The sequence below is a fragment of the Mixophyes fleayi genome, chromosome 2 (genome assembly GCF_038048845.1).
Source record: "Mixophyes fleayi isolate aMixFle1 chromosome 2, aMixFle1.hap1, whole genome shotgun sequence".
Classification (NCBI taxonomy): domain Eukaryota; kingdom Metazoa; phylum Chordata; class Amphibia; order Anura; family Limnodynastidae; genus Mixophyes; species Mixophyes fleayi.
This window is the reverse complement of record NC_134403.1, coordinates 153,644,398-153,672,006: the sequence shown is the minus strand read 5'-3', so window position 1 is coordinate 153,672,006 and position 27,609 is coordinate 153,644,398. Positions and strand designations below refer to the sequence as shown.

The window sequence follows — 27,609 nt, the reverse complement described above, 5'->3', positions numbered from 1 at the left end:
TGTGCAGGGAGTTGTAGTTTTCCCTCTCTCCTCCCAGCGGTTTGATCCTGGAATTCTGCTCATGGACGGAGCTGCATCAGCGAGCGGACCATAGAAGTGTTATCCATTGGTTATTAAATCGGGGGCCCCGCTCAGGTACTATGATATATTTCTCATTTACGGTTTGGGGTGGTCATCATCGGGTAGGTGTCTTCATATTATATCACTAATACGATGCATCTTTAAATTAGTTGTATATTTCTTTAATAGAACATATTATAAATTTATTTTTGGCTGCACCACTTGTACTATCGAGAGGCAGAAAATAGATCGATCGCTGTTGTGTTTGACAGTCACTTTCCAAAAGACCCCATCCCACCCCTCTGTCTATATATACACATCCAAACATATGTCCAACAACATGGGAACAGAATCGGAGCTGCAACCACTGCTACAATAATCCTGAAAGTTCGATTCCGAATGTGTTTACTAATATGAAAATGTGTTATTCTTTACATTGCTAACGTATCCCTGAAAAAGATGTGGATGCTGTGATAAACAGTTAAGTGTTACTCATGTATTGTGTGTCTGCGTGTGATGACACAGTTGGGTGGATACATTGCTATTTCATAGCTGGACGTTACTAGCCAACTAAATCCGTATAGGGATTTATTTGACTGCCCATGACGTTGTAAAGGCCGATAGGATAATATTCCAAATATGTTAAAATCCTCTTCTTAGGTATACGCTTTATTGCATTACATTTCTTTTGTGTTTGTAGCAATATGTTGGGTTGTTCCCTTTAAATAGTTTGCATGATTTAAGTTGTCAACTTTAGCTGCCATTTTTGTTTTTGGGTTTATAAAAGGCCAGTCTGTATTAGTCTAAAATGAAATATTTAAGTACAAGTAACTATTTTTTTATGGTTTATTTATGAAGCATAGTACAATATTACATCACCCATGCGGATTGCAATGGCTTATTGAAACAGATATTTGTTAGCTCTGCAAAATGATATTACAAACTAAAAAAACAAAATAAAGCTTTTGTTTTTCCTGTGAATGATAATATATCACCTACATTTTAATGGCTGTGATATTTATTATTCAAATGGCAGACTTTTTTTTTGTAAAAGGAAGGTAGATTGCTTAATTTTATCTCTTGGTTATAACTAATTCATAACACCAGTAATATAACTTCCTCTGATACATGCATTCTCATATAAATCTGGGAGAGCTATTAGTTTTGAAAATCTTTGTTTTGTTACTGTACATGATACAGTGTATTGTGAGTATAATCTTTATTAAACAATAAATGCACTCATTTTATTGGTTCTTTTCTGTGATATAATTAAGTAAATATTTCTTCTCTGTAGTCTGTATAAGTGGTTGTATCACATTGTAAAAATGGTTTGGCAATAGCAGTGGCTCTCCTCTAAGATATCAACACATAGGGTTTTTTTGCTGTTAAGTAACTGGTGCACCACAACAGACTCTATACGGGCTCACATTATTTTTATTTATTTATATGCCTGTTCATTCCAAGCACAGCTTAGTTGCACCCTAAAATAGGGGTAAATTATTCATATAAAGAATGAATCATTTGTACAAATGATCATCCATGGCAAACAGGATGGACCGCGTTTGCAAGAAAATAGTGCACAGTCTGTCCTGCTTTTACTATGAATGGTCTTGTGTACATTGGGCCTATTGTTTCATTACTGCGTCTATGCTGTGCTCTCTCGGACCATCAATTCGTGAAAGGCACCCAAGGAGTATGAGTTTAAAGAAACATTGGTTATCTTCTGTTACAGGGGTCTATTTATGACCCTTCGTTTTTTTCTGTAGAAACTTTTTAATCCTCATCGCATAGATGCGGATTGAAAAGTTTCTCATATGTATTAAAAATCAACACAGGAACAGCCGTTCCGAAAAACGGCTGCTCCTGTGAAGTCTTACACTTACCTAACACTGTATTCTTCTCTTTTCCTCCCTCTGCGGTGCCGATCGTCCCTCTTTCAATCCCTGTGCGCATGCGCCGACTGGTAAGCTCGGGCATGCGCACAAAGATCCGTGTCTGCAGGAACCTGAAGCATGTGATGGAGGGATCATGTGATCCCTCCACACATGCGCTGTGCAGCTCTGCTCGTCAGAGCAGCGCAGTTTTCAGTGTAAAGTTTCACTTATGTTAATGTACGCCAGCTTCAGATAACGTACATTAACAAGTAAAAAAAAAGAAATATTTCACCTGCCAGTTTTTAATACATAGCGTTACTGAGCACTCCCCATACATTGTTATGGGGAGTGCTCAGAAAAACGCTAATGGGTGCAAAGCAGCAGATATCTCCGATATCTGCTGCTATGCTAGATTAATACATAGGGATTTTAACGGTAAAGCCCCGAAAACAACGTTTTCGGGGCTTTACAAGGGGGAAAAACTTTAATAAATAGACCCCACAATGTTGTAAAAGTCAAAGTAAATCAACTAAAATAGAAAAAAACTTTAATCAAAAGAAGTAACAACTGGTATGTGAAAAATGTTATAATGGTTCAACTTGGGTTATGTGTTCTGTCACTTTTATAGGAAAGGTTATACTTATAGTATAACCATTTTGTTTGATATAATTTTTTAATGTATGAGTTGCTGATTCATAAGAAATGTAATATTTACAGTTTGCTCTTCATTCAGACACAGTTAGGCTACGTACACATTACCGCGCTACCATTTGTAATGCGTTCTCTTTATCTTAAAACGCATTAAAATCTTGTATGAACTATATTGCATATATGTATAAATTTGCAAATTCTTTCAGTAGGTGTTTGTGGAAAAACTGGAAGTTATTCTCTTGTTCACGACAGAAACCTGTGGAAACGCAAATATAAATGCTTATTTTAAGCACCTTAATGCTTTTACAATGAGATCCTATTCAGAGCACTGTACATTTTCAACATATATGCGTCACTGGCAAATTTTATGTTCACACATTAATAACGTTATATACTTTTAATATGAGATGTGTGCATGTCTTTTATTGAAGCTTCTTGTTATTTAATAAGCTTCCAGCTGTAAGCTTATGTTTTACATGACTTCAAACTATAATTAACTTTTTTAACATGAGCAATTATAGTTACTGTTAATTAACACAATGATATGAATGCTACATATTCCCTCTAGATGAAATGCTAGTTATGTTCCCGTAAATATGTTTGTTCTGTCCTCTTAATTTGTCACAAATGATTGAGTATTATGTGAAATTAAAAACCTGTAGCATATAATCATTAGTCATTGTGATATGATAATTGCTTGGACTAGTTTTTATAGTGTTAAAGATTATGCCATGCGTAGCTACCAACTGACACATTACCTAAACTGGTAACCAATGGATATGGTGCAAAGTGCACGTAGAGTCCAAAAAGCAAGGCTAGGTAATTATTGACACTTTAATAACCCATCGAAAGCAGAGATTGTAATCTGTATTACATCATTCTGACTTGTTTAAGTAATCTTTTATCAAACATTTCTTGTTAAAATAATTTGGAACTTTCAAAGCTTGTTATTGGTGCTATAAAAAAGCTGGTTGTCAGCTCCATCTCAATGCTTTCTTTATTAGCCAGAAAGAGGACACATAAGATCCAGTAGCTTTTCATTTCAACAAACAATTTATGCAGGGTATTGAATTTTGTTTGATAAAATAAATCTAATTAGTTACATGAAAATTGTCCATTTCTTTACACGGTGCCTCCAAGAACAGACTTGCAGAGTCCACCTTTCAATGACTACAGTGATATGCCTGTTTCCCTAGTCTTGACTGGGATCTTGCATGTTGAGTCTCATGTAAGACATTTTTAGCCCAACCCTAAAACCTTTTTGCAGTGGATATGTCTACTCTAAAAAAAATAATTAACCAGTGCCCAGGAATGTAACTGAAAATTTGGAAAGCTTGTTTAGGGTCCCTTATTGCTTTTTCCTTGACCGAAAGGACTTTAAGGTGATGTCTCCTGGGACATAGTACTTGGTAGTTATTATTTTTAGTATCTTGACGGTTGACTAGACATGAGTGTAATTTTGTTCAAATCGTCTTTTGCAGTGGAAATGCCATTTTGGAGAGGTGCAAAGTTTATAATTGCGTTTTTTTCCTTGCTGCTCTGCAGAATGCTATTTAAAACTGTATTTGTAAATTCATATTTGTGGATTGAATAGACCTAGCATGACGATGGTCAGTTTATTCTGATGCATGGTGTGCTTGAGCAGGGGACAAACGCAGGAATTGTAGAGGGGGGTTTCCACACCATGCCATCAGTGGGCATGACTAGCATGCATGGGGGCGTGGCTATAATTTTAGACAGTCCTTGGCTGCTCTCCAACTCTTCCTATCCCCATAATATACATGGGCAATGCTAAGTGCACTACTGTTAGGTGCACACAGCTCTCCCTTTTCAAGCAGAGTTGTGTGAAGTGCGGGCAGGGTCCAGCCACCTCAATTATACAGTGTCCCAGGCTTGGAGGGGGGTTTCCAGGCACTAGGAAACCCCCCATCGGTTTGCCTATGTTGAGGTAGGCCTTCCAACACTGGTGGCCAGTGTGCACTGATGTCCAAAAACGTATAGCCAAATTGGGAACAAGGCCAAAAAAAAAATCAATTTTTTTTAATGTAGTCAACAGTAGAGATGTGAAATAAGTTGCATCAACTTGCCCAGAGTAATGTTTGTAAAGGTCAATATTCATTCATTTATTAATCAATTACCAGTTTACATGTAGACTAAAAAACATCAAAACTGCTTGTCATCAGCTCCTGTGGTTATGAGGCTGTTCTCACAGTGCGCTTCTTTGTTGTGTTTTTAGTTTAGTCATGAGCAGGGAAGCCTGGAAAGGTGCTGATTCAAAGTGACAACAGGCACACTGGCCAACACATTGTCATCTCCTAGCTAATGTTATAATGGGAGGAAGTGGAGCTCAATTCAGGGAAATTGCTGTTTTTGATTTGACCGTATTATTAGCTCTGAGACTGAACCTCTTTCTAAATTCTGTAAAAGTGAGCAACATGGAAATGGGTGTTTTAGAAAATTACTATTAATGTGTAGAAGATTTTCTTTTTATTTATTTATTTTAAACAGTGTTATTTTAATGATTATTGTTAATTTTATTCTGCAGGCTCTTGATTCTTTCTCCGCCGAATGAGCGGAATCATGGACAGTGGTAAGTAATGTAAAAAGTGTTCTCTTTGTTGAAAAAAATAAATCGGCCAAAAAGTGAAAGGCGTAAAAATTATGCCCTATTCCCTATTTTCTGTGAAAAGAGATACAAACAAAAAAATGGCTCTGTTTCTGCAGCCTAAACAACAGTATATCAGCCCATGTTACAGCACTAAGTGTATTTGCATTCTTGACATTTATGTCTTAAGATGTGTAAAAATGAGAGGTAATGTTTAACCGTATGGATTCATCTGTTCTTTTATTTTGATTGGAAAAAAGTTCTTTTGTATAATCACTAGGTGGTTTTGATGCTGTCTCTGAAGAACTGAAAACTGTCTTTTTCTCTAATTATATAAATTGCAGCATTCATTTCTATTTAATATTGGAAGTCATGTGAGCATATTTTTACTGGTCTCCATAGGAAGGTGGTTATGAGTGGTTTCTATTATTAGATGTGGCTAGCCAGATGCAAAATTGATGAATTACTCTTGTGTGGTCAGTATTGGTATGCATTAGTTTTTGGGATGCACGTCCTATATAGCACCAGCTGATAATGTATGTATTATCTGCAATGGTCAAAACAGAATAATTTTGTCATTCAAATGCAGAGAAACCTCTTCATTTTTTTCAAATCCATTCCCCATCTTAACCTGTATTGTATATTTATTTTTTGTTCTCGATCTTAAAAGGGTATATTGGCAGAGTACCATGTTCAAGTTCTTCTTTGTGTCAGTAGATCTTAAACAAATCTAACATTTGTCACATATGTTCAAATTAAGGCTGTACTATACTGCATACTTACCAACTATTGAAATTTGTTTTCCGGGAGCCTGCCGGGGGGAGGTGGGCGTGATGGGGGGGTGGGGCTCCAAAATCAAGTCATTTAATGACGCAAACACGTAATTGGCGGGGCCAAACGCCACGATTCCTGGTGAATCGCAGCGTTTTGGATCTAATTCTGCACACTTCACTAGAAAGTGGGCAGAATTCGGGAGTCACACTCTCCTGGAAGTCCGTGAGACTCTCGCAAAATTCGGGAGTCTCCCGGACATTCCGGGAGAGTTGGCAAGTATGCTATACTGTGAATAAATTGCCTGTTCATATAATAAGCATATAAATACATAGGTCAGTGAGTACTTCAGTGTGATTGGATGTTTGACTGACAAGTGATTTCTGATGCTCCAATGAGAAACTCATGCTGCTAGGGTTGTCATCAAATATTTTATTTTAACAGAACAATAAGAAAATAATTAGCAGATTTTTATTTTTCTTTCCATGATGGCTCTGTCACCTCTAGAAATCAGGATCTTTCCATATTTTTTTCCCTGCTTGTACAGATACAGATACAGAATAATGATATTTAGAGCTAATATTCCCCTGTTTTCAATTTAGCATAATTAACATAGGAGAAATGTTCTTGAAAACAACTGAAATAAGCTGCAGGGGAAGTTATTTACATGCACTCTTATCTCAGTCAAATATTTTTGTACTTGTAAATCGCAGTCCCTAAAAATTGTTTTTCCAGGTTTACTTGTTTGCCATCACTTTGTTTGCTTCCAGTTTTTCCTAGACCGGAAGAATCACTTTATAGGGCATCTAGACACCAGTTGAGGTGCTCAATAATATTTAATTATTTCTTTCATGAGTGGGAATAACTAGTGTATTAGTTGCAGTTTTTTTTAATAAAACATTTCAAGTTGGTTGAAGTCTAAAGACAAAATGTAAGTAATTGATATAGCAGCATTGAGGCTTTTAAAAATAATGTATTATATAAAGGTTGATATAAAATGAAGACTTTTTAGGCAGTTGTGTTTTTTTTACCTTGTTTTTAATAATCTGAGTATTATGCACAGGCACACACTTATGCCTTTGTTTCTGGGTTCTTTAGCTGTGTCAGATATGTCTGTAGTTGGTAGAAATAGCTGACTACGTTTTGGAGGTATGTTTTGTATGATTTGTTTTGAAATAATATATGAAATCTGCTTGGGTCTATTAGAAATATGGAAGGTATTCTGGGTGTGGCTGATGCATTACAAAACGATGAACATTAGGAAGTAGTGAAACGCCTCTGGTCAGTGAGGGGTTGCTATAGAAGTGCAGTCAGTTTATGCTAATTTGGAATGCAGTATTTGCTAGTAGACTATTGTAACTGGCAACTGACTGTAAAACTGCTGCATCATCATTTTTTCTCTGCACCGCCGTTTCATCTTCTGTGTAGACATCATTCATTCTTAACAGCCGGAGTATTCAGGGAAGGTGCCATAAACTGTTTGTTTAATTCAGTTCCTGGTACCTTGATTGCTGCACATACCATTCAAGGTGATCGCTAGGAGCCGCTTACTGGTAGGATAGGAAACTCCTGTAACATCACAACGGCTTCCCCCAGCAAAGAGGTCCCAGAGCAGTACAGAAGAAACCTGTAACAGGTCTCGCCTACCTGCTAGCACCATGAGATCCATAAATTGGATCTAATAGAAACAGCTCTGCTGGATGCAATCTGCATTGAATCATTTAGTGCTTGCTAAAGGGGAAATCCATTAAACAAAACAGGATCTACCCAAGTTCAAATATCAGAATAATGCAAAAAATTAAGTTTAAAAAAGATAAACACAAAAAGTATGCAACTTGTATTTACAACCCTATTACCCCTTGATATATAAAATAATCACATTCTTGATATAATACTGGGTAGAATTAAGCTGGAGACATACTACAGAAAATTATTGCAAATGTGATTTCTGTAACGATTTTACTGAAAGTCCCGATGAGCATACACATTTGTGTACACACCTACACAATTTACCTTCAGATCTGTGATCTTCATCTCTCATAACCATTTACTGAAAAGATTGTGACTCTGCACACACTCTCTCGATATCTCCCTACACTGCTGGTCGTGAGTGGGTACACACTTCCACATTCGTCCGACATAGATGATCGTGGTTTTTAGAAAGTTTATAAAACCAAATCAAACTATATGATGTGCTTTGGAGCCATAAAACATGATCGTGGGAGCGTACACCCTAATGCAGTGGTTCCCAAACTGGGTGCCGTGGGGTTCTCACAGGGGTGCTGTGGCTAAGGTCCGTAGTAAGCAAGGCAGGGGATTACTTAGTAACTATTTTGGCTTAGGGGTGCCTCGAACTGACAAAGTTTGAGATCCACTGCACTAATGCGATATCTTACCAAAGGGTCGTTTATTGTGTGATGTGCACAATAGTTGCATGAAAAGCCTGTAGTGTGTACCCAGCTTTAGCTGGTTATATTTTTAGGTAACTTAATGGGCCTGCACTAATTATGTAACAATTACAAGAAGCAAAATATAGCAAAAATTATATATATTTTTTTCTATGTGACAGAGTAAAAAGGATATTTATTACAATATACTACCTAAGACACAACTTCAAACTCCAAAATTAAGAAATAAGCTTGGTCTTAAAGGGGGATAATCACTCCGGTCATAAACTGGTTAACTAAACAGGACTTCTATTTAATTTTAAAATTGATAAAAATGCTAGTTGTGATCGTGGACACAGTCATCCCTGTTAATGATATCACTACATAAGCAGATTAATGAAACAGAAAAAATATATTCCTATTGCTACCTTTTTTCTTTTTTTCTTTCTGTCTGCATTAAGCTCACGCAAATGTCTTTGCTCAATAGGTTGAGTTGCCTCTTTGCTCTAGGTCCCTTCAGTTTACATCAGAGTCTGAGCAGAATAAGAGCCTGTTCTGCTGATGTTATGAAGATGTGGAACATAGAAAAGCTGCAGATTTTTTATTTTTAACCTAATTTGTTTGTTTTCAATAAGAGACTGGTAATTTAATAGAGCAACAATGCTGGCTATATAACTTTCCATTAACAGAGCATTGTCCCTAAGGTTCATTATCTGAAACTCTGTTTACCATTCAAGATGACTGAAATTCTATTATGCAATGTTTTTATTTGATTGTTTTGTTCTTTAGTATGTTGATTTATAATTTATGAAAGAGAAAATAATTACCCAAAGTCCACTTTAGAATATAATTATGCTAACAGAGCAGTTTATCTATTGACCAAAGTCAGTGACTAGAGATGAGGGATGGATGTTTACATAAATATAGCCACCAGCTTTGTACAATGTTTGAATGATTTTCCCAGTAAATAGAACTTTACAGGAAAAAGTCATAATATGGTTCTCACATCTAGGTTTGGATTCCAATTTATATTCTGACTGAGTCATGATGGCTATTATGGTTAATGGCTTAAAGTTCTCAATACACAACACACAAAAAAAAGTCATAAATGTAATAATAATATTTGTTTTTCCCAACAGAGCAACTTCACAATCTTCATTTATATAAAACGTTTTCTCTAACAAAACTAAGCTGCACTACCACCTAGGGATCGAGCAGAGCATTATAATCCCACCTTACAACCGCACTCCCCTGGCTACATGGTTGGTCTCGCCACCCTGGCTGAAAACTAGAGTAGTTGTGTGTGTGTGTGTGGACCAATGAGAAGCCGGAATCATGGACATTGCAGCTCATTGATTCTCTCACCCAATAACACACAACCAGGGCCGGATTAACCATAGGGCTAACTGGGCTACAGCCCAGGGGCCTATGGCATCCAGGGGGCCTTTGAAAGTGCTCAGCAGCAGTATTGATGGGGCGGGGGCGCCCCCGGCGCGATCAGTGCTGCTGAGCACTTTCCCTGCAGTCCTTCTCCGGCGCGCTGTAGTCTCCTTACTGAGGAGATCTCGTGAGTCTCACTCTCGCGAGATCTCCTCAGTAAAGAGAGCACAGCGCGCCGGAGAAGGAGGTAAGTGCCGGGGGGGGGGGGCGCGTGGGCAGCTCGGGCAGCTACGATCGTGTAGTCATTTTAAATGCAAATATTCACCATTTTTATTTGGTAGTGCAGTCATAAGGACAAAAGTTTTCTTCTTATTTTTCTCCACCATTGTTTGTGAGACTTAGCCATTTTTCCAGACTTATATTGTGCTCATTGGTAAAAAGTTTTACCCTGAAACTTTAGTAGATATTTGAAGTTCTTTCCTGCATTTTAATATCCTGAATATGTCCTTGTGTGTTATAACATTGACATTGTTGAAGTTTGTTTAGCTGGTCTAAGTTCATATGGATTGTGATATTGATATTTACGAGGATATCTTTACATAGCGCTAAGTGGTGTTGTTGGTCATTGTATGATGGCATTGATTATATTTGTCATGCCAGCAGTGGTGGAACCACCTTGGGTGCACTACCGGGCGTCTTCTGAATCCTCTTCTGAGCGCGCATGCGCTAGAACATGCATGTTTAGGCCCCTTCTCTGCTCTATTCAGAGTAGAGCTCGGGGAGGGGCTAGAACTGCATCACCGGGCTGTTACCCACGTTTGAACATTGGTCCTGGCCATGCACTGCTCCATCCGTACACGCCGGCTTATATTTTCAAACGGTATTGTCTAAGTCTATTTTATTTTCAGTGAAGTAGAGAGCCACACAAAAGTTAGAGGGCTACATTCCACCTTTATGCGCCGGCAGCTAACATTTTTGTTATTAGAGTTTTTCTTTTCAATTTAGGAAAGTTTTATAGCAAAATGTAAGATGCATTTAGTTTAAATACCTATTGTACTAAAAACAAAACACTATTTTTGTATGAAGTTAAATAAAATAAAATGCCACTACAAGGATTATGGGATTAGCCACATATGGGCATGGCGGTGGTAATGGGCAGTCTTGGCCACGCCTTAGACCTAGTCTTCTCTCATCACTGCGACCTCTCCGACTTCTCTATCTCTCCCTTTCCACTCTCTGACCACCATCTCCTCTCCTTCACTCTGTCTTCCTCCCCAGGCTCCCACCTTGCCTAAATCTACCCTCACTAGGTGCAACCTTGATGCTATTGACACTACAGCTTTCTCCTCCTCTCTAGAAACTGTCCTCTCACCTATTCCCTCCTTGGCCTGCCCTGACCAGGCGTCCTCTCTCTACAACCTCTCCCTTACTACTGCCCTTGATGCTGTTGCCCCGGCCTCCTCCATCCCCCAACGCCGCCTCATTCCCCAACCCTGGCACTCCAACCTCACCCGCTTCCTCCAAAAATGCTCTCGCACTGCCGAACGCCTCTGGAGGAAATCTCGATCCCTGGCTGACTTCCTTCACTTTAAATTTATCCTCACCTCATTCTGCTCTGCCCTCTCCCTTGCCAAACAATCCTTCTTTAAGTCCCTCATTTCTTCTCAGTCCTCCAATCCCCGCCGCCTCTTTGCCACCTTCAACTCCCTCCTCTCTCCACCCCCCCTCCCATCCCACTTTCCCTTTCCGCCTCTGACTTTGTCACTTTTTTCTCTTCCAAAATTGAGGCCATCAGACTTAACATCTCCTCCTCCCTTCCCTCTCTTTCCCCCCTTTTCCCTTCACCTCCCCCCACCAACCAACTCTGGTGCTCCTTCTGCCCCACCTAGGGTGATGAAGTTCGATCACTTATTCTATCCTCTCCACCCTCCACCTGTCCTCTCGATCCTATCCCCTCTCGCCTCCTTCGCTCTCTCTCCCCCACGGCCTGCTCTTACCTCGCTTACCTCTTCAACCTCTCACTCTCCTCTGGCGTGGTCCCCTCTTCTTTTAAACACGCTCTTATCTCTCCCATCCTCAAGAAACCTAATCTTGACCCTACCTCTCCTGCTAACTATCGCCCTATCTCTCTTCTCCCCTATGCTTCCAAATTACTTGAGAGGATTGTCTACAACCGCCTCACCAGACACCTCTCGGACTACTCCCTCCTTGACCCTCTCCAATCAGGCTTCCGCCCCCTCCACTCCACCGAAACTGCCCTGGCTAAAGTTACCAATGACCTCCTACTAGCCAAATCCAAGGGTCACTTCTCCCTACTCATCCTACTCGACCTCTCTGCGGCCTTTGATACCGTTGATCACCCCCTCCTGCTACAAACTCTTCTCTCTCTTGGCCTATCGGGTTCTGTCCTCGCCTGGTTCACCTCTTACCTCACTAACCGCTCCTTCTCGGTATCCACCTCTGGCTCTTCCTCAACCCCCTCCCCTCTCCCTGTTGGAGTCCCTCAAGGCTCTGTTCTTGGCCCTCTACTCTACTTTTCACTCTATACCTCCTCCCTTGGCGCTCTCATCTCCTCCTTCGGTCTTCAGTATTATCTCTACGCTGACGACATTCAACTCTACATCTCCTCGCCTGACCTCTCCCCCTCCCTTCTCTCTCGTGTATCCGACTGCCTCTCTGCCATCTCCTGGATGTCCTCGCGATTTCTCAAGATCAACATCTCCAAAACGGAGCTCATTGTCTTTCTTCCCCCCAGGCTCCCCTCCCACCACGACCTCTCTATCACTGTTAATAACACCTCCATCTCTTCTGTCACCCAACTTCGCTGCCTAGGCGTTACCTTCGACTCTTCTCTCTCCTTCACCCCCCACATTCAATCTCTTGCCCAAGCCTGTCGCTTCCAACTTCGCAACATTGCCCGCATCCGACCTTTCCTCTCTCAGGATGCCACCAAAACTATCATCCATGCACTCATTATCTCCCGCCTGGACTACTGCAACCTCCTCCTCTCCGGCCTCCCCCTCTCCCTTCACGCCCCCTTCCGCTCCATTCTTAACGCGGCTGCTAGACTCATCTTCCTATCTCGCCGCTGCTCCTCCGCATCCCCTCTCTGCCTTGCCCTACACTGGCTCCCCATACCCCACAGAATCCTTTTCAAACTCCTGACCACAACGTACAAGGCGCTCTCCCAGTCCACTGCCCCCTATATCACTGACCTCCTCTCCATTCACACTCCTGCCCGCTCTCTGCGCTCGGCCAATGACCGTCGCCTCTCCTCCACTCTGATTACCTCTTCCCACTCCAGAATCCAAGACTTCTCCCGCGCTGCCCCCCCTTCACTGGAATGACCTGCCTCGCTCCATCCGTCTCTCTCCCACTCTTAGCTCCTTCAAACGGGCACTAAAAACCCACCTGTTCCTCAAAGCCTACCCACCTTCCACCTAACCCTGCCTCCCCTCCTTTATACGCCAACTCACTCCCTCTGTACTTGTGTTTTGTTCACCCTCCCTTAGGATGTAAGCTCATTGAGCAGGGCCCTCCTCCCTCTTGTGTCCTTACCAGCTCTTCTGCTCCATCTCTACCGAATTAGCCTGCTTAGAGCTCCTGAAGTGTCAGTATTTTTTGTTTACTGTTCAGTAATGTAATACCCTGTACTGTCTACTGTTTGTGCATTGTACGGCGCTGCGGAACTCTTGTGGCGCCTAACAAATAAAGGATAATAATAATAATAATAATGGACAGTAAGAGTTCTTCTCACCTGTTTTTTATTTTTTTTTTAATCTTTCACTCAAAAATAATTTTTGATAGGGATGGTATCATGCCTTATAACAAATTTGAAGGACCACTAAACCTCAAAATTAATATTTTTAGAAGTAAGCCATGAAAATAAAATACATTAATATTATGCAGCCCTTTTTAAAAGGTATTTCCTCCCCACTCCATTAGACAGCTGAGGTTTCTTATGAGATTTGATATAAGTTCATAAATCGAAGAACATAGTCATCTCCAATGCCGTGGCATGCCTTGTCCATGTGCTTGAAGCTACCATTCCACACATTACCTTTCTGCAGGGCACATCTGCCAAGGCATCAGACACTGTCTGTTTAGTTAAAGACCTCCCTCTGTCTTAATATGGGAAACAGCTCTAGAAAACTAAAACATTTATGGACATTTTAATTAAGTGTAAACACATTTATTTTAGGTATATTATTTGAATTGGTAATATGTAATATACTAATGTGAAATGACAACTGTACTTGCTCTTTCATTTCTGGTGAAAAAAAAAAAAAGAAGAAAAACACATGATCAACTTTTATGTAATACAATAACATTAAAAAGTACACATCAGAGAAGAACCCCTGACAGTACATGTGATCTATTGTCTGGTGGATTTAATATTTAGATTTAAAATGGCTAAAAATTTGTCATCTGCTCTAGCAAATGTGTTTTTTTTCTAATGGGCTAAATGATCTCACCTGACAATAGCTTACTGTAAATAGACTTCTGTGCTGGCTGTGAATGCTGGCACACAAACTGCAGTATCAGTCTCAGCGGATGTGATCTGATAAGCCCAGGGAATCTGTCTCCCAGAGAGATTGCAATTCATGAGCTTAATGGCTTGGAGATTAACACGTGCCAGCTGTGAATGGCGGGATTGTAGTGAGCACCTCTGTGACTCTTGTGGAGTGTGGCATACAATACCCTTTTCAATACTGTGTGTGTGTAACAAAATGTCCTGTTCTTATTCTGAAATCAAGCATTAGTTGGAGTAATTAATGGCTGCAGTATGTTTACAAAAAAACACTTTATAGCAAAATACAGTTGACTTCTAGATATGTGCTTTGTTTTGCCGCAAAGGCATAATTTATTTTTTCATTATCTAAAAAAATGAATGACATAAATAACACAAAATATTTAGCATACAACAAATAAGTATTTCGGGGACTGCATTAAAACATTTTTAATTTTGTTAGAATTAATATATGTGTATTGTGTAAACATAGTAATGTGGGTTTGACTGGCACAGTGTTACAATACCCAGTTGGCTTATTTGTATCTGTGTATTTGTATCGGTCTTATCCCTTTTCCCCCAGTACTCCTTTTGACTTTTGTCATGTGGGTAAGTTTTCATACCAAGGCAAATATCTGTAGTAAAGGTTATTTTTGTATTAAAAAGTAAAATCACTTAACAATTAAAATAGAACAACCATATTCTGTGAAATGATACATGTCGGTGAAAAGACATGCCAAGACAGAGAACCAACGCCCAGGAACCTCTAGACCACTTTCAGCAGGAAAACGCCAGTTCAAACACTTGCAGACTTTCCTAGGAGTTTGGAGGACAATGCTTCCATCTCAGCCGTGGTGGTTCTGTAGGAGCTTTAATGCATTTGCGTCCAGAGCGTAAGAAGGAACATATACATGCCTGAAAAAGTGTCTTAACACACACGTTTTATCACATGCATCCAGGTGTACATCACTAACATATGTGCCTGGTTTATTCCATGAGTAACAAATGTGTCTACTAACGTCTCAGGATAGCGTAGAGATGTCTTTTAGTAATTACTGTGAAAGTCGTATTACCCTATTTGTAACATAGTAACGAAGAGAGAATAGTGTCTTGACATTTATTAACAACTGTCAAAAGTTGCATTTACCAAATAAAATATAATTAACACAAATTAAATTCAAACATCTGTTTTCCCCTTTAAAAATTTAAATTAGAATCTTCAGTCAAAATGTCAATATCAATTAATACAAATTAAGGACGCAACGTCAAATAATATAGCAACCACATTGAGTACTATCGGCTAGAGGCGTAAGTACGCAAGCAGCTGCTGATCATTATCATTACATCTTGTTGCATGAGCCCTCTAGCACCCACAAGAGAGACGCCTCCTGATATGACCTTAGGGTGCCTACACTTGCTCTCCTTCCCTCCCCCTTTCCACCTCTTCTAGCATAAGGGTTTGTATAAGTAAGATAAATACAGATGCATGTGCAGTGCAGAAATACATATTTTATGCAAAAGAAATAATAATGAAAATAAGACGTATGTTTAAATCTACATGAGCCCCTATGTGTTCAGAGTTCAATGCATTTGGCCATTTTGTCATTTGCTATGGCCATCGAGTGAGCTAGTTAACTAAAGTTTTGTCTGTAGGCCATTGATGGTAGAAGCCCCACACGTGAAGTCTTGCTTATTTGATCTAAATCGCTTTAATCACAATGTCTAATTACAATCCGATTGAATCCTTATCTGATCTGGTGGTAATTATGGTTCGCTGATGGCTGCTATCGAACTGTGTATGTGGTCATCCTCCAAAAACATTAACAGCTCTTTGATACTGGAAGTGTTGTGACTGTTGCCCAAATTGGACAATGAGCCTGTCGTCGTAAGCACATTACATAAAATTATTTTTAAGCTGTAAATATTGTGGTTTCGTTGGATATATATGCAGACTTGTCCTCTGAATATGCCCTTAAGATTTCCTGATTAGCAGATGAGTAATGTGATTCTTTCTGAAATAGCCTGTCTCAAGAAATCTAAGTGTACTACAGAAACACCGATCAAGGGCATCTGCATTCAACAACTTAAACATCTTGACCTTTGAAAAGCTGCAATAAAAAGCAAAAGAAGCCCTTTCTTTTGCACAGTAGTTATATGTAGCTGTTTTAATACATTGAGGTGTAGTAGAGTTTGCTACATTATTTACTAAATTATTGGAAAGGCTTGATGGAGACATATTATCAAAACATTTGTTTACAGCTATGTTAAAATTAGTATTACCTCACCACTGCATTACAGACAGACAGTCAGTTGAAGCTTTTGCCATTAAGACAGTGTTCTGATGGAATCTCATACAGGACTGAGAATGCAGTCATATGATTAGTATGTCATCATTAATAAAAGTGTGTATTGCATATATTAGATATGTTGTTTGTAATAACTAATATAAAATAATAATATATTGTGAAAAGGCACTTGATGTTTACAAGCTTCTGACTAAAACTTTTTTTATTAGCACTCTGAACTTTAACTGGCATGCTGGGAATTGTAGTTCACTATCTGCTAGATTGCCACAGGTTACCTAGACAGATAGTGAGGCGCACACTGTCTGCTGTCTCCATCAAACTTCTGAAATCAAACCTGTAAATGTTTACCTATAAATCAAATCTGTTTGGCTAGATGATTACTCTATGATATCATATGACTCTATTGTCCTACTAGTTCATTTCTACCTCTTGCCAAGAAATCACAAAGAGTCCAGTGCTGTTATTTTTAGCTATGGAATTTTCTCTGAGCTCAGCAGTCCGCTGGTGGTAAATATTTTTGCAGTGGAAAGCACAATCTTACTGATGCACTTGGAACGGTGAGCCATTGTCCATAGGAATTAGTGTCAGCTCTGGGAGGTGAACTTTTTATATGCTCTTAGTGTTCATTAATTTAATGATTTAACAGACGCTAAGTATTAAGCCTTTGCGCTGAATGTGCTCTCATAAAGCTTTTGTTTTTTTGCATATTGCTCTTAAATGCTTTTTGTTTTCTTTTCTTTGTTTTTTTTATTTACTTATCCAAACATAGGGAATGCTCTATGAAACTTTATTGAAAAATAAATAAATAAAAAATGTGTGCATTGAAATTGTTCCTGTTTTTAAAAACTGAACTTTAGAGTCTGATAAAGGAGGGCTGTTGTGTGTTCCAAGAATATAGTCCCAGGATGCAGTTAATGTAACCTGGCAATATTGGACTTAAAAATTAAATTCTGCCAAGATGGGAGTGGAACAATAATGTTCCCTTCCTCTCTGAATAAGAAATGGAGAGTTGTAGGCAGAAAAGAAGACGAGCATCCGTACTGGAAAGGTAGGTTTGAAGGGAGGAAAGGATTGATGGGGAATATGATTATATTAGAGATTGCTCGGAGGCATGGTAAATGGACGATTGATGGGATACATGAATATATGTTGGATTAGTGGGATCAATTGCTATATAGGGGGTTGAGTGGGGAAATGATGATGTGGGAGAAGTGATGATATTAAAATGATGATGGGGCACAAGACAAACCCACTTGGCTCCGGCACTAATAAAGCAAACCTTTTTAAAAGAACAAAAGTCTTTAGCAACCATGCTGAAACACATTCAAGCTTAGATTGACATATTTACATTTTTTCAAGTTGTGAACTTTGAACGTGAACCTCTAACGCAATAGTGTTCACAGATGGAATGCAAAAAAAAAGTTGTTAAAATACTTAACAATTATTTAAAAATATTTTTAAATATTTGTTAACATTTAAACACTAATTTTGAAGTGATCCCTGAATGCAAACCTTAACTGTAAGCAGTGCATGTCAAATCTGGGTCTATTCACAATTGTACTGCAAACTTTTTCACGACCATCGAATTGGTGAAATTAAACTGAATTTGAAACCAGTTTGAAAATTTTGAGCACTGCTCATCATTAGAAACACTATACATTCTCCTGGATGTATTGGGTGATTGCAGTCTGTGAGCTGCGGCAGCTGCCTTCACATATATACAGCTCCTGGCCTTAGAAAATGGAGATCCCAGGCAGACATGAACTTCTGAGATGAAACAGATAGCACTCTCTTAATAACTAATACATACCTATTAAACTTGGTTTACAGTAGCCTTTGGCTTCTCCAGCACCTGAGTGCTTAATGGGTATAGCAGAACTGTGAGCTGCTCTCTGTAAATTCTGGCAACTAATGGAAATTGCCATAGGGGAGGCACTTGTAATGTCATGGCCAATTAGCACTCTGGTGCCAGTTATTAGAGATGTAGTTAAAGCAGATGTTAATTTGTAACCTTAAATGAACAGCGGCTGTGGGGCAGGATATGTGATTGAATATGTGGTATGTATTGGGAGAGACTAGTGTACATACTGGGAGAGGGGGACTGGGTTGTACTGAATATCATGGGGAAGTCCTGGGGGCCCACTGTATATATTATCCATACTAAAATAAAAGTGTGGAAGGGGTCATGGTGAACTATATCATATGCTAGTAGTTTGGGTGACATATTGGACTGGCTCACTGTGATGCTGTCAAAATCCCCTGTGAGCGAGACAGCTGAACGGACTGTTCTCCTACTCTTCCATTTTTTAAGGTAAGCTCTGATTTTTGAGTGCTAGCCACTATGGGCTGGCCATGCCCCCACCATTTGCTACAATTCTACATAGGTTCTACCATTGTATTATTGTTGTAATGCAGGTTCTGGGCGCTGGAAAATATAACGTGTGGCCAAAAGGGGGGTTATCGTTGAATTTATTACAATGTTACAGGAAAGGATTCCGGCCGGAAAACAATTGAACGAACGTGCACTAAAAAAACAGTATAAAACAAACAAACAAAACAACTAAAGACCAATAATCAAGGTGGACCATATAAGTCCATATACAACAGTGGTTCACTAGGTTATGTAACCCGCGTTGTGGACGGTCCAATCAGGCAATATAAACAACTGCCCTTCCAATTTGTTGGTGAATGGCAGAATCAAATCAAATAGGGTATCCCATATGAGTGCTAACGTCTTGGTAAACCCATAGGTCATATGCAATGTAGCAACAGTTAGATGTTGTCCATTGGACCAATGTAGAGATAATGTCTCAAAAGTCTTAAAATCTGTAAAAGAATCCAGGGTGACTTACTTTGCATCGCTTGATAGTGAATGTCTGCAGAGCGGGAATTCCTCCTTTAGTGCGGTAGTGTCCCTTTCCCCTTGTTTGTATGATGGTTTGGGACGGAGACACACAGCCTATGTGTGGCGGAGGTAGCGTATGCTCGCTCTAAATACCCCTCGCGGACAGCGATCGCGTAGTAAGTGGAGGTTCAAATCGAAAACACACAGCCTGTGTGTGACGAGGATAGCGTATGCACGCTCTTAGTATCCCTCGCGGATGGCAGTTACGTAGTCAATATGCTGAAGGTGACAATCTAGCATGCTAGAAAAGGAATGTAGGTCAATGCACAGTGCTGGATCAGTGGGTGGTAATGTATTATCCAACGCCTTTCACTCGTAGCCAAAGGGGCAATGAGCTTCCTCAGGGATTGTTGTGGTGAACCTGGTCTTCCTTCCAGTTCATATAGAACCTGCATATTTTCAATTGGGCGGCAACGATTTCACCCAATTAACTTAATTGACCAGAGGTTCAGCTGATAGCAATAAAATGTGAGCATCTGATGATTGAATTGATGTAGACAATGAATAGCAGTCTATCGTTCACAAGGTCTTAGATAAAAATAAACAATGTTACCATTAAGGCAAATGCAAATGCCATACATGTAATAGTAAGTGTAATTCCAAAAACAACAGATATGTTCATAAAACTACTAGAAGCCACTAAAACAATATTGATTCTAAGGAGTGTCAGGAAGGTTGAATAATAATAAATATGTACACGTGAAAGTTTCATACTGATTTATATACTCTTGTACAAAGGCTGATCTTGGGACAATGAACCCTGAATGAATGTATAATAGCTGTGTAAACCAGATAATAAAGGTAATAAACGGGATAAATGGAAAAAACCCCAAAGTTATATGTTGTTCAATGGTATGATCTGCTGTGTTCCTATAGCATGTTATGTGGCCAATCCTGGTACAGTGCATTGTCAGTGTTATCTAGGGGCTGTTCAAGAAAAGTAGAAGTTGAGCTTTAGCTTATCATAGCTGGAGTTTTCTAAATTTAAAGTTTTAGTTGAACCAGTGTGGACTGAAACACAGATTTCAGTAGAAATAGTAGACATATGCAATAATAGACCTTTTACTGACCTACGTTTTAATCAAAGGAAGAGTTGAACTAAAGTTGTTTGGGTCTCACACTGCACTCCACTCTCCCCTTCCCACTCGGCCTGTTTGAAACAAGCTGAGCAGGTTTTCTGCCTCCCCACCCCCCCCCCCCACTTCCCCTTTAATCTTCACGAATATTGCAAAACAAGTATAATAGGTGTGGGGCTGTAGACCCATTGAGAAGCCTACTGGATTGAGTGAACGTAGCAAGTAAGCGCTTGGTTATTTTAACTGTTGGCTATTTGAAGTCTTTCTGCGCCACCAAAAACTGAATTTTTAGTTTTGGGTATTTTCCTTTAATGAATAATTTTACCAATGTTGCAGCTATTGTTCATTAAATATGCTCATGCCAGTTACACAAACTGACCATAGCACTATAATAGAGCTCTATGGAAACTGTAGAGAAGCAAGATTTTGAATGAGCAAGCTCTCAACTTCAGGTAAAATTTTGGGTGAGGGCTTATTTGTTGTACGTGGAGAGCATGTTTTATTGATGAATGTTTCGCTAAAGGTAGAGATGTTCTTTAAGAAGCAACAGTATCTTGCTTTGTTCACTTTAATGTGTTTTATATTTCTTTTAAACTTAAACATGTGCTTTTTTTATTTTTAGTGTTTTTGTCTGAAGATAAAGCCAACTCCATTTTAAAGCGTTATCCAAGAGCTAACAGTTTCCTAGAAGAGATAAAGCAAGGGAACATTGAGCGAGAATGCAGGGAGGAGTTGTGCAGCTATGAAGAGGCAAGAGAAGCCTTTGAAAATGATGAGAGGACTGTAAGTATGATTCTGACTTGAAGTTGTTGTCACTTGCTTTGGAGATACAAGCCTGACAATGGGCACAGTTCTAGGTCAGATTTGAAGCTATGCTGCTGGAAGAAGACTTTTTGTATGTAAACCAACTCTGTATGGTTTACCTGGCAAGCAATTATCAAAAAAAATAAAAATTCAATTGCTTCTGCTCAGTGATAATGTCATACACAGACATGACCATCAAGTGCTTCCTCCTAGAGGCACTGAGAACCACTACTAAACAATTTAATGAGGAAGGTAATGCCAGCTGCAATGTGGGGCAAAGACCAGGGTTATTTTTAGATGTAAAAAAGACCTTTGAATCCATGCTCAAGAGTCACAAAAATTGTCATGCTACTTACTCACCTTTAGGAGCAATGCTTGATGTTGTAAGTGAATTGACAAGGTTCTCTGAAAGGACAATGTTTTTGCACAATAATAATAATAATAATAATAATACAGCAATAATTACAAAATTAATTTTAGTTAGACATGCTTGGCCTTCTGTTCTTTTTATATAAAAATACAATGAAACGTCGTAATGAATGAGGCTGTTCTGGGGACCATGGAGTTCCTAATGGGAGAGCATTTGCAGAAGCATCTTTTACTGAGCTATGTAGGAGTAAAGCAGTATGACTTACCGGAATGAGTATCATTTTCTATGTCTATCTTAAATTTGCGCCAAAAGAATGTATATCTCTTATGAAAACAAGTACAGACATAATTGTGAGGATACCGGGTTTTAAGAACAAAATTTAACTACGTTACCCTGCCCCCCTTGGGTTCAGAAATCACACAGGCAAAGAGGAGAATGAAAGATATGCTATCTTTACTTTTCTTACAGTAAAACAACAGATTGTAAAACTGCACACTTTAAATAATAGGTCAGTGGATCTCCAGTGTCAATAGGAGTTCCAGAAAGGTTCCCCACCCACTTTAGCCACACAAAAGTTCCACAGGCAAAAGAGTCTGTCAAAAGAAGCTCCAGGGAGTCTTGGTATCTTGCTGTTCCCGGCCGCTTGGCCAACTCTCCACCAGTGTGGTGAGGCTCTGGGTATCAGTCTCCCCACACCTGTGGTTGCACCAATTTACCCAAAACCTGGTGAGTATCTCCCGATGAAGTGAGGTGATGACAGGTTCCAAGATGGAGCAACAGCCTGCTTTCCCAGGTACAGGACAGCGTTGATCACTGGGTCTACTAGTAGAGAACAGAAACTCAACATCAGTCACCCCCCACCTTCTAGGAATCAATCCTCAGAATGAATACCTCCTACCCTTTCCCAGAGTGGCTCCTTATATCCATGGTCAAATTCCTACTACTACTATTTCCCGCCCCAGGCAAACCCCTCTGTCTCCTTCTTAAACATTAGTGGTGGCTGGGCCAGGGGGTTGGAGTGGAGATGAGCTGGCCTTCCACAATGGCTCCACTGCTGTGTCCCTGCCACACTGTCTGGGCCAGTCCTGTGGAAGACAATGGGTAATACTTATCTTTCCCCACCTCCAGATCTTGGATAACACAGTCCCTCCTGAATTAACCTCTTCCATGCTTTTTTTTTGGGGTGACAGTCCATGTAATCCATGCGGATTGATGGACCGCTGGGAGATGTCATCTTGACAGTGTTGTCCGTCACAATAATAAACACAGTTACAAAATCGAAAGGTGCACAAAATGTACTTAAATCTAAGTACGAGCTTTTTACACAGGTGGCATACAATTTTTTATTTTCATTTTTTATTTTATTTTTTTAAAACGGTAAGTTCTGATCTTCTCTCACCGCTCCACATCTGCTGCACCACTTTGCAAATCCTTACACTGGCTACTTATGTCCTCCAAAATTCCAATTCAAATCCCGCCTTTCTCTACAAGGCCCTCAACAGCACCACCCCTTCATACATCTCAAATCTCATTACAAAATACTCTCCCTCACGCCCTTTAGGATCTACCTCGGACCTGTGCCTTGTCTTGTCTCTGGCAACTATCTCTCACTTTTGTCTACAAGACTTCTCACGTGCTGCCACCTACTTATGGAAATCCATACCATGCCCCATCAGGCTTTCCCACAGCCTTCAAATATTTAGACACTCTCTGAAATCACATCTCTATTTTAGAGCTTACCTTATCCCTGATGATACAAATTCACTCTAAATTACCCACACAGCTGTGACCTCTTCCATTTAGAATGTAAGCTATCTAATTTGCAGGGTCCTCCATACCCCTATTTTCATGTCTGCATATATTTTGTCTACCCTGTATGTCCCTGTTTTATATATGTCCTGTTTTCCCTACTGTATGACACTGTGACACCTTATAAATCTACGATAATAATTCTATACCTATTTAACATGAATTTGATTTTTTTACTAGGATATTCTCCTTTAACTCAGTCTTTCCCTTTGCAAAATCCTCTGTCGTGATTTTATTACTACAGAGTCCCTTAGCTGTAATGCATTTCATCACATAAGCTTGATTCCAAGTAGGGTTATTTTATCTGATTCTGAGCCCTCCCTCCATGTACATGATGGCAGAGGAAGAAGGAGAGGGCCTGTGAGTGTGCTGTGAACGTGCATGCTTAGAAGAGTAGTATATACACCAATTTTTTATGGGATTCCAGCTTTAACATTTTAAATAGGTAATTGGAAGATGAATAGTAGGATACTGTTTAGTTTCTTTCTTTTTTTATTTACATTTTAATTTATCAGAAGTAAAGAGAGCAGCTGAGTATAGGGCTTAAAATGTAAATAAAAGGACATAGATGGTAATGTACCACCGCCTCAATGGGAGAACTAAATACTTTATATTTAGTTTGATAAAAAGTCTCTCAGGTCTCTGAACACATTTAGTCTGTGACCAGACATTGTCAAATTAATAAAGAGTTGATCGTTCCTTTTATTATACATCCTATTTGCTGCCCGCTTGAAGTGCAAATAATATTGCAGTATATTGATCTAAAAATTTATATTAAGTCACGTCTGGTATTTTATTTGTTCATTTTTTCACACATACACATGTATTTCTGTGCATTTATATGCTGTGTGTGTATGTATATATTATCATCATCATCACCACCATTTATTTATATAGCGCCACTGATTCCGCAGCGCTGTACAGAGAACTCTATTATTACACCGATCAGGCACAACATTAAAACCACCTGCCAAATATTGTGTAGGCCCCCCTCTTGCCGCCAAAACTGCTCTGAACTGTCGAGGCATGGACTCCACAAGACCTCTGAAGGTCTCCTGTGGTATTGGGAACCAAGATGTTAACAGCAGATCCTGTAAGTTGCAAGGTGGGGCCATCCATGGCTCGGACTTGTTTTTGCAGCACATCCCACAGATGCTTTACCTGAGTGAGAGCTGTGGACTTTGAAGGCCAAGTTAACACCATGAACTCTGTCTTGTGCCTCAAACCATTCCAGAACATTTTTTCCAGTGTGGAAGGGCGCATTATCCTGCTGAAAGAGGCCTCTGCCATCGTCTGATCTGCGGAAGCGCAGTCCCATACGTAGCAAGCTGCGATGCACTATGTGTTCTGACACCTTTCTATCATATTTGATTAATTGAAGAAGGGCACACAGAGCGAAACGCGCTGAGCCACGATTAAGCACACAGCGAAACGCGCGTCAGCGTTTCGCTGGATGCTTCTACTTACCTCAAACCTAAACTCTCAGATCCTTATCATTGCTCCTATTAGATCCAAAGATAGATGGCGTCAATGTTAGGTAGCTAGCAAGACACTTTATAGTAATCAATGGGGATATCTTGCTAGATGACCGAGTCTCATATGATCAATTGATACTTAGCCAGATTAGGTTCTATCAAGTCAGCCAGCAGAAAATGGGAGCAATCCTGTGATAATTGAAAAGGCGACCTCTGTTTCAACCTCTAGGGTTATTTTCTTTATATTATCCAAACCAGACCTGGTGTTAGAATTGACTTATTGAGCCAGTTTATACCGATTTGAGAAATATCAAGGATCGAATATATAAAATATGTATTTGACAAGAAGCACTGAGTAGAGCATCCAGCGAATTTTAAAGCACATCATGTTTTAAGTTTTTTATTTTATATTTTATATTTCGCTGATGTCAGTAATAAAAGTTATGTTTTAGGCATTCCTTACTCCATAATAAAACAAGAGCATTTGTGCACCTATGTAGCCCTTCTTCAATTAATCCAATACTGTTTCTCAAAGGATTGGTAGCACCCCGCATATAAAATAACTTTACTTGCAAATGATAATACGAGATATGCTCTACATCACTAGTGTGACAGCTCCAGGCCCCTCCCCCTTTTCTTATACCTGTAGCCAAATTGCACCTTTCTATCATAGCCAGCAATATTTTTTTTTAGCAATTTGAGCTACAATAAGTAGTTCTTCTGTGGGATTGGACCAGATGTGCTAGCCTTCGCTCCCCTCGTGCATCAGTGATTCTTGGACACTTATGACCTTGTTGTCCGTTTACCAGTTATCTGTCTTTGGACCACTTTAGGTAGGTACTAACCACTGCATATTGGGAACACCCCCCAAGACCAGTCGTTTTGGAGATGCTTTGACCCAGTCGTCTAGCCATCACAATTTGGCCCTTGTCAAAGTGACTCAGATACTTACACTTGGCCATTTTACCTGCTTCCAACACATCAACTTCAAGAACGGACTGCTCACTTGCTGCCTAATGTATACCACCCCTTGACAAGTTCCATTGTAACAATATAACGTCACTTGTCAGTGGTTTTAATATTGTGGCTGATCCATCTATGTATGCACATGTGTGTATGATTGAGACATATATATATATATATATATCTCAGTACAAATGTTATTTTAAAAATGGATATATTGTTTACAATTTCACAGCAACTGTTGACAGGGTATATGTATATGTATATGTATATGTATATGTGTGTGTGTGTTTTGTGTAACTTATTAAAAAGACATTGAAACCTAAAACTTTTTTTTATAGTTTGGAATATTGCCTATTTGTTAACACATTTTTTTTTTATTTATTTTTTTCTAGAAAGAGTTTTGGAAAGAATATACTAGAGGACATGGGGACTCAAACACAGATGGCAGTTGGTATCCATTTTACATTGCTTTCCCCTTGATCACAGTCTTTTTTGTTATCCTCCTGGTCATCTTACTGGTGTGGAAGTGCGTCTTCAAAAAGAAGGCTCGCCGTCGGACTGCTTATGCTCCCAGAGGTGTCAGAGAAAACAGCGCTGAGACAGGGAATAACCGTGATGGAGGAACACATACTCAGCAGCATTCCAATGTGTTATGTACAGTGGAAGATGCTTTTGACAGGGCTGGGCGATCTAGTGGCTTTATTGATTTTGATGTTCGTTCGGATACTTTATCAGCTGGTTTTTCAAACTGCGACGCACCACCCTCCTATGAGGAAGCTACTGGAGAGAGGGTTGTCAGAGTTAATGAGCCACAACGAAATCCCACAGAGCCACCTCCACAATATGAAGAAATTGCCATGTGTGCCTCTGTAGTCACAATACCTCATGAAGTCACGAATGCCAAGTAAGGTGTTATTTAGCACACATTGGTTTGTCGATTTGATTGCAAATGAAGAGTTTTTGAGCACAATATTGTTTGCCTTTGGACATTTAGAACTATTTCTTCTTTGGAGCACATAACTCTACGCCAAGTATAAGTGGGGAAAAAATGGTTTTCACGTCCTGTTTCATGAGGACTGTATAAATGAATTTGAAGGAATCGTGTCCATATTGAATATGGACAAATCTAGTGAGCTTTATTATGTGTTCATTTAACAAACTAAGATAAATATGTGCTATATATATTTAAGGCAATATCTTATATTTTAAATCTTCACACACTATTTCTGCCTTTCTCCCACTTTGGGTGATGCTGGTATTGCAATATAACCACTATTAACCTTACTGCATTTTTTTTATGATTTTGAATAAAGTATGACTTTTTTATTTTTACATTTGTGCCTAATTTCTATTTTGGGTATATTATTTAAAGGTGAAATATATACTTAGCAAATATCTCAGGTCAAAATAACACCCAAGAATGAACAATGTTTTTAGTTTTTATGCAACATTTCTTTTTAAAAAAAAAAAAAAAAAGTCTAAAATTAAATATTCAAATTTTCATTTATTGATACTTTTGATAAATTATTATGTAGATTAGCTGTAGCACTGTAGAGAACTGCTTTGTGTTTTATTAGATGAAAATGAATATTTTAAAAGACAAAGTGAGACCTTCAAGTATACAGGTAATACTACATGCAGTACTACTTTATTATTTGGC

General features: G+C 39.3%; 2 protein-coding genes across 4 annotated transcripts in view; one reads left to right on the top strand and one right to left on the bottom strand.

Moving 5' to 3' along the window:
- LOC142141621 (uncharacterized) overlaps positions 1–27,609 on the bottom strand; it is a 939,875-nt gene that overhangs the window by 307,675 nt on the left and 604,591 nt on the right. The gene's annotated exons all lie outside the window — the stretch shown is intronic.
- Positions 31–27,281, top strand: PRRG1 (proline rich and Gla domain 1). Of its 3 annotated transcripts, none has more exons than XM_075200277.1 (4): positions 31–135; positions 5,131–5,175; positions 21,148–21,308; positions 26,342–27,281. In XM_075200277.1, exons 2-4 carry the CDS (start codon positions 5,154–5,156, stop codon positions 26,855–26,857), a joined length of 699 nt encoding a protein of 232 aa, XP_075056378.1. In that variant the 5' UTR covers positions 31–135; positions 5,131–5,153; the 3' UTR covers positions 26,858–27,281. The 3 variants fall into 3 exon arrangements, with proteins under 3 accessions (XP_075056378.1, XP_075056379.1, XP_075056380.1); XM_075200278.1 differs by having other exon boundaries at positions 97–182; XM_075200279.1 differs by lacking the exon at positions 31–135 and adding an exon at positions 3,720–3,813.

What these genes read in the sequence shown, in the direction of transcription:
- PRRG1 (XM_075200277.1), top strand. Translation starts at nt 5,154, where the DNA reads ATGAGCGGAATCATGGACAGTG. An exon ending in GAGCGGAATCATGGACAGTG is followed by an intron (nt 5,176 to 21,147) that starts GTAAGTAATGTA and finishes TTTTATTTTTAG; the next exon opens with TGTTTTTGTCTGAAGATAAA. An exon ending in TTGAAAATGATGAGAGGACT is followed by an intron (nt 21,309 to 26,341) that starts GTAAGTATGATT and finishes ATTTTTTTCTAG; the next exon opens with AAAGAGTTTTGGAAAGAATA.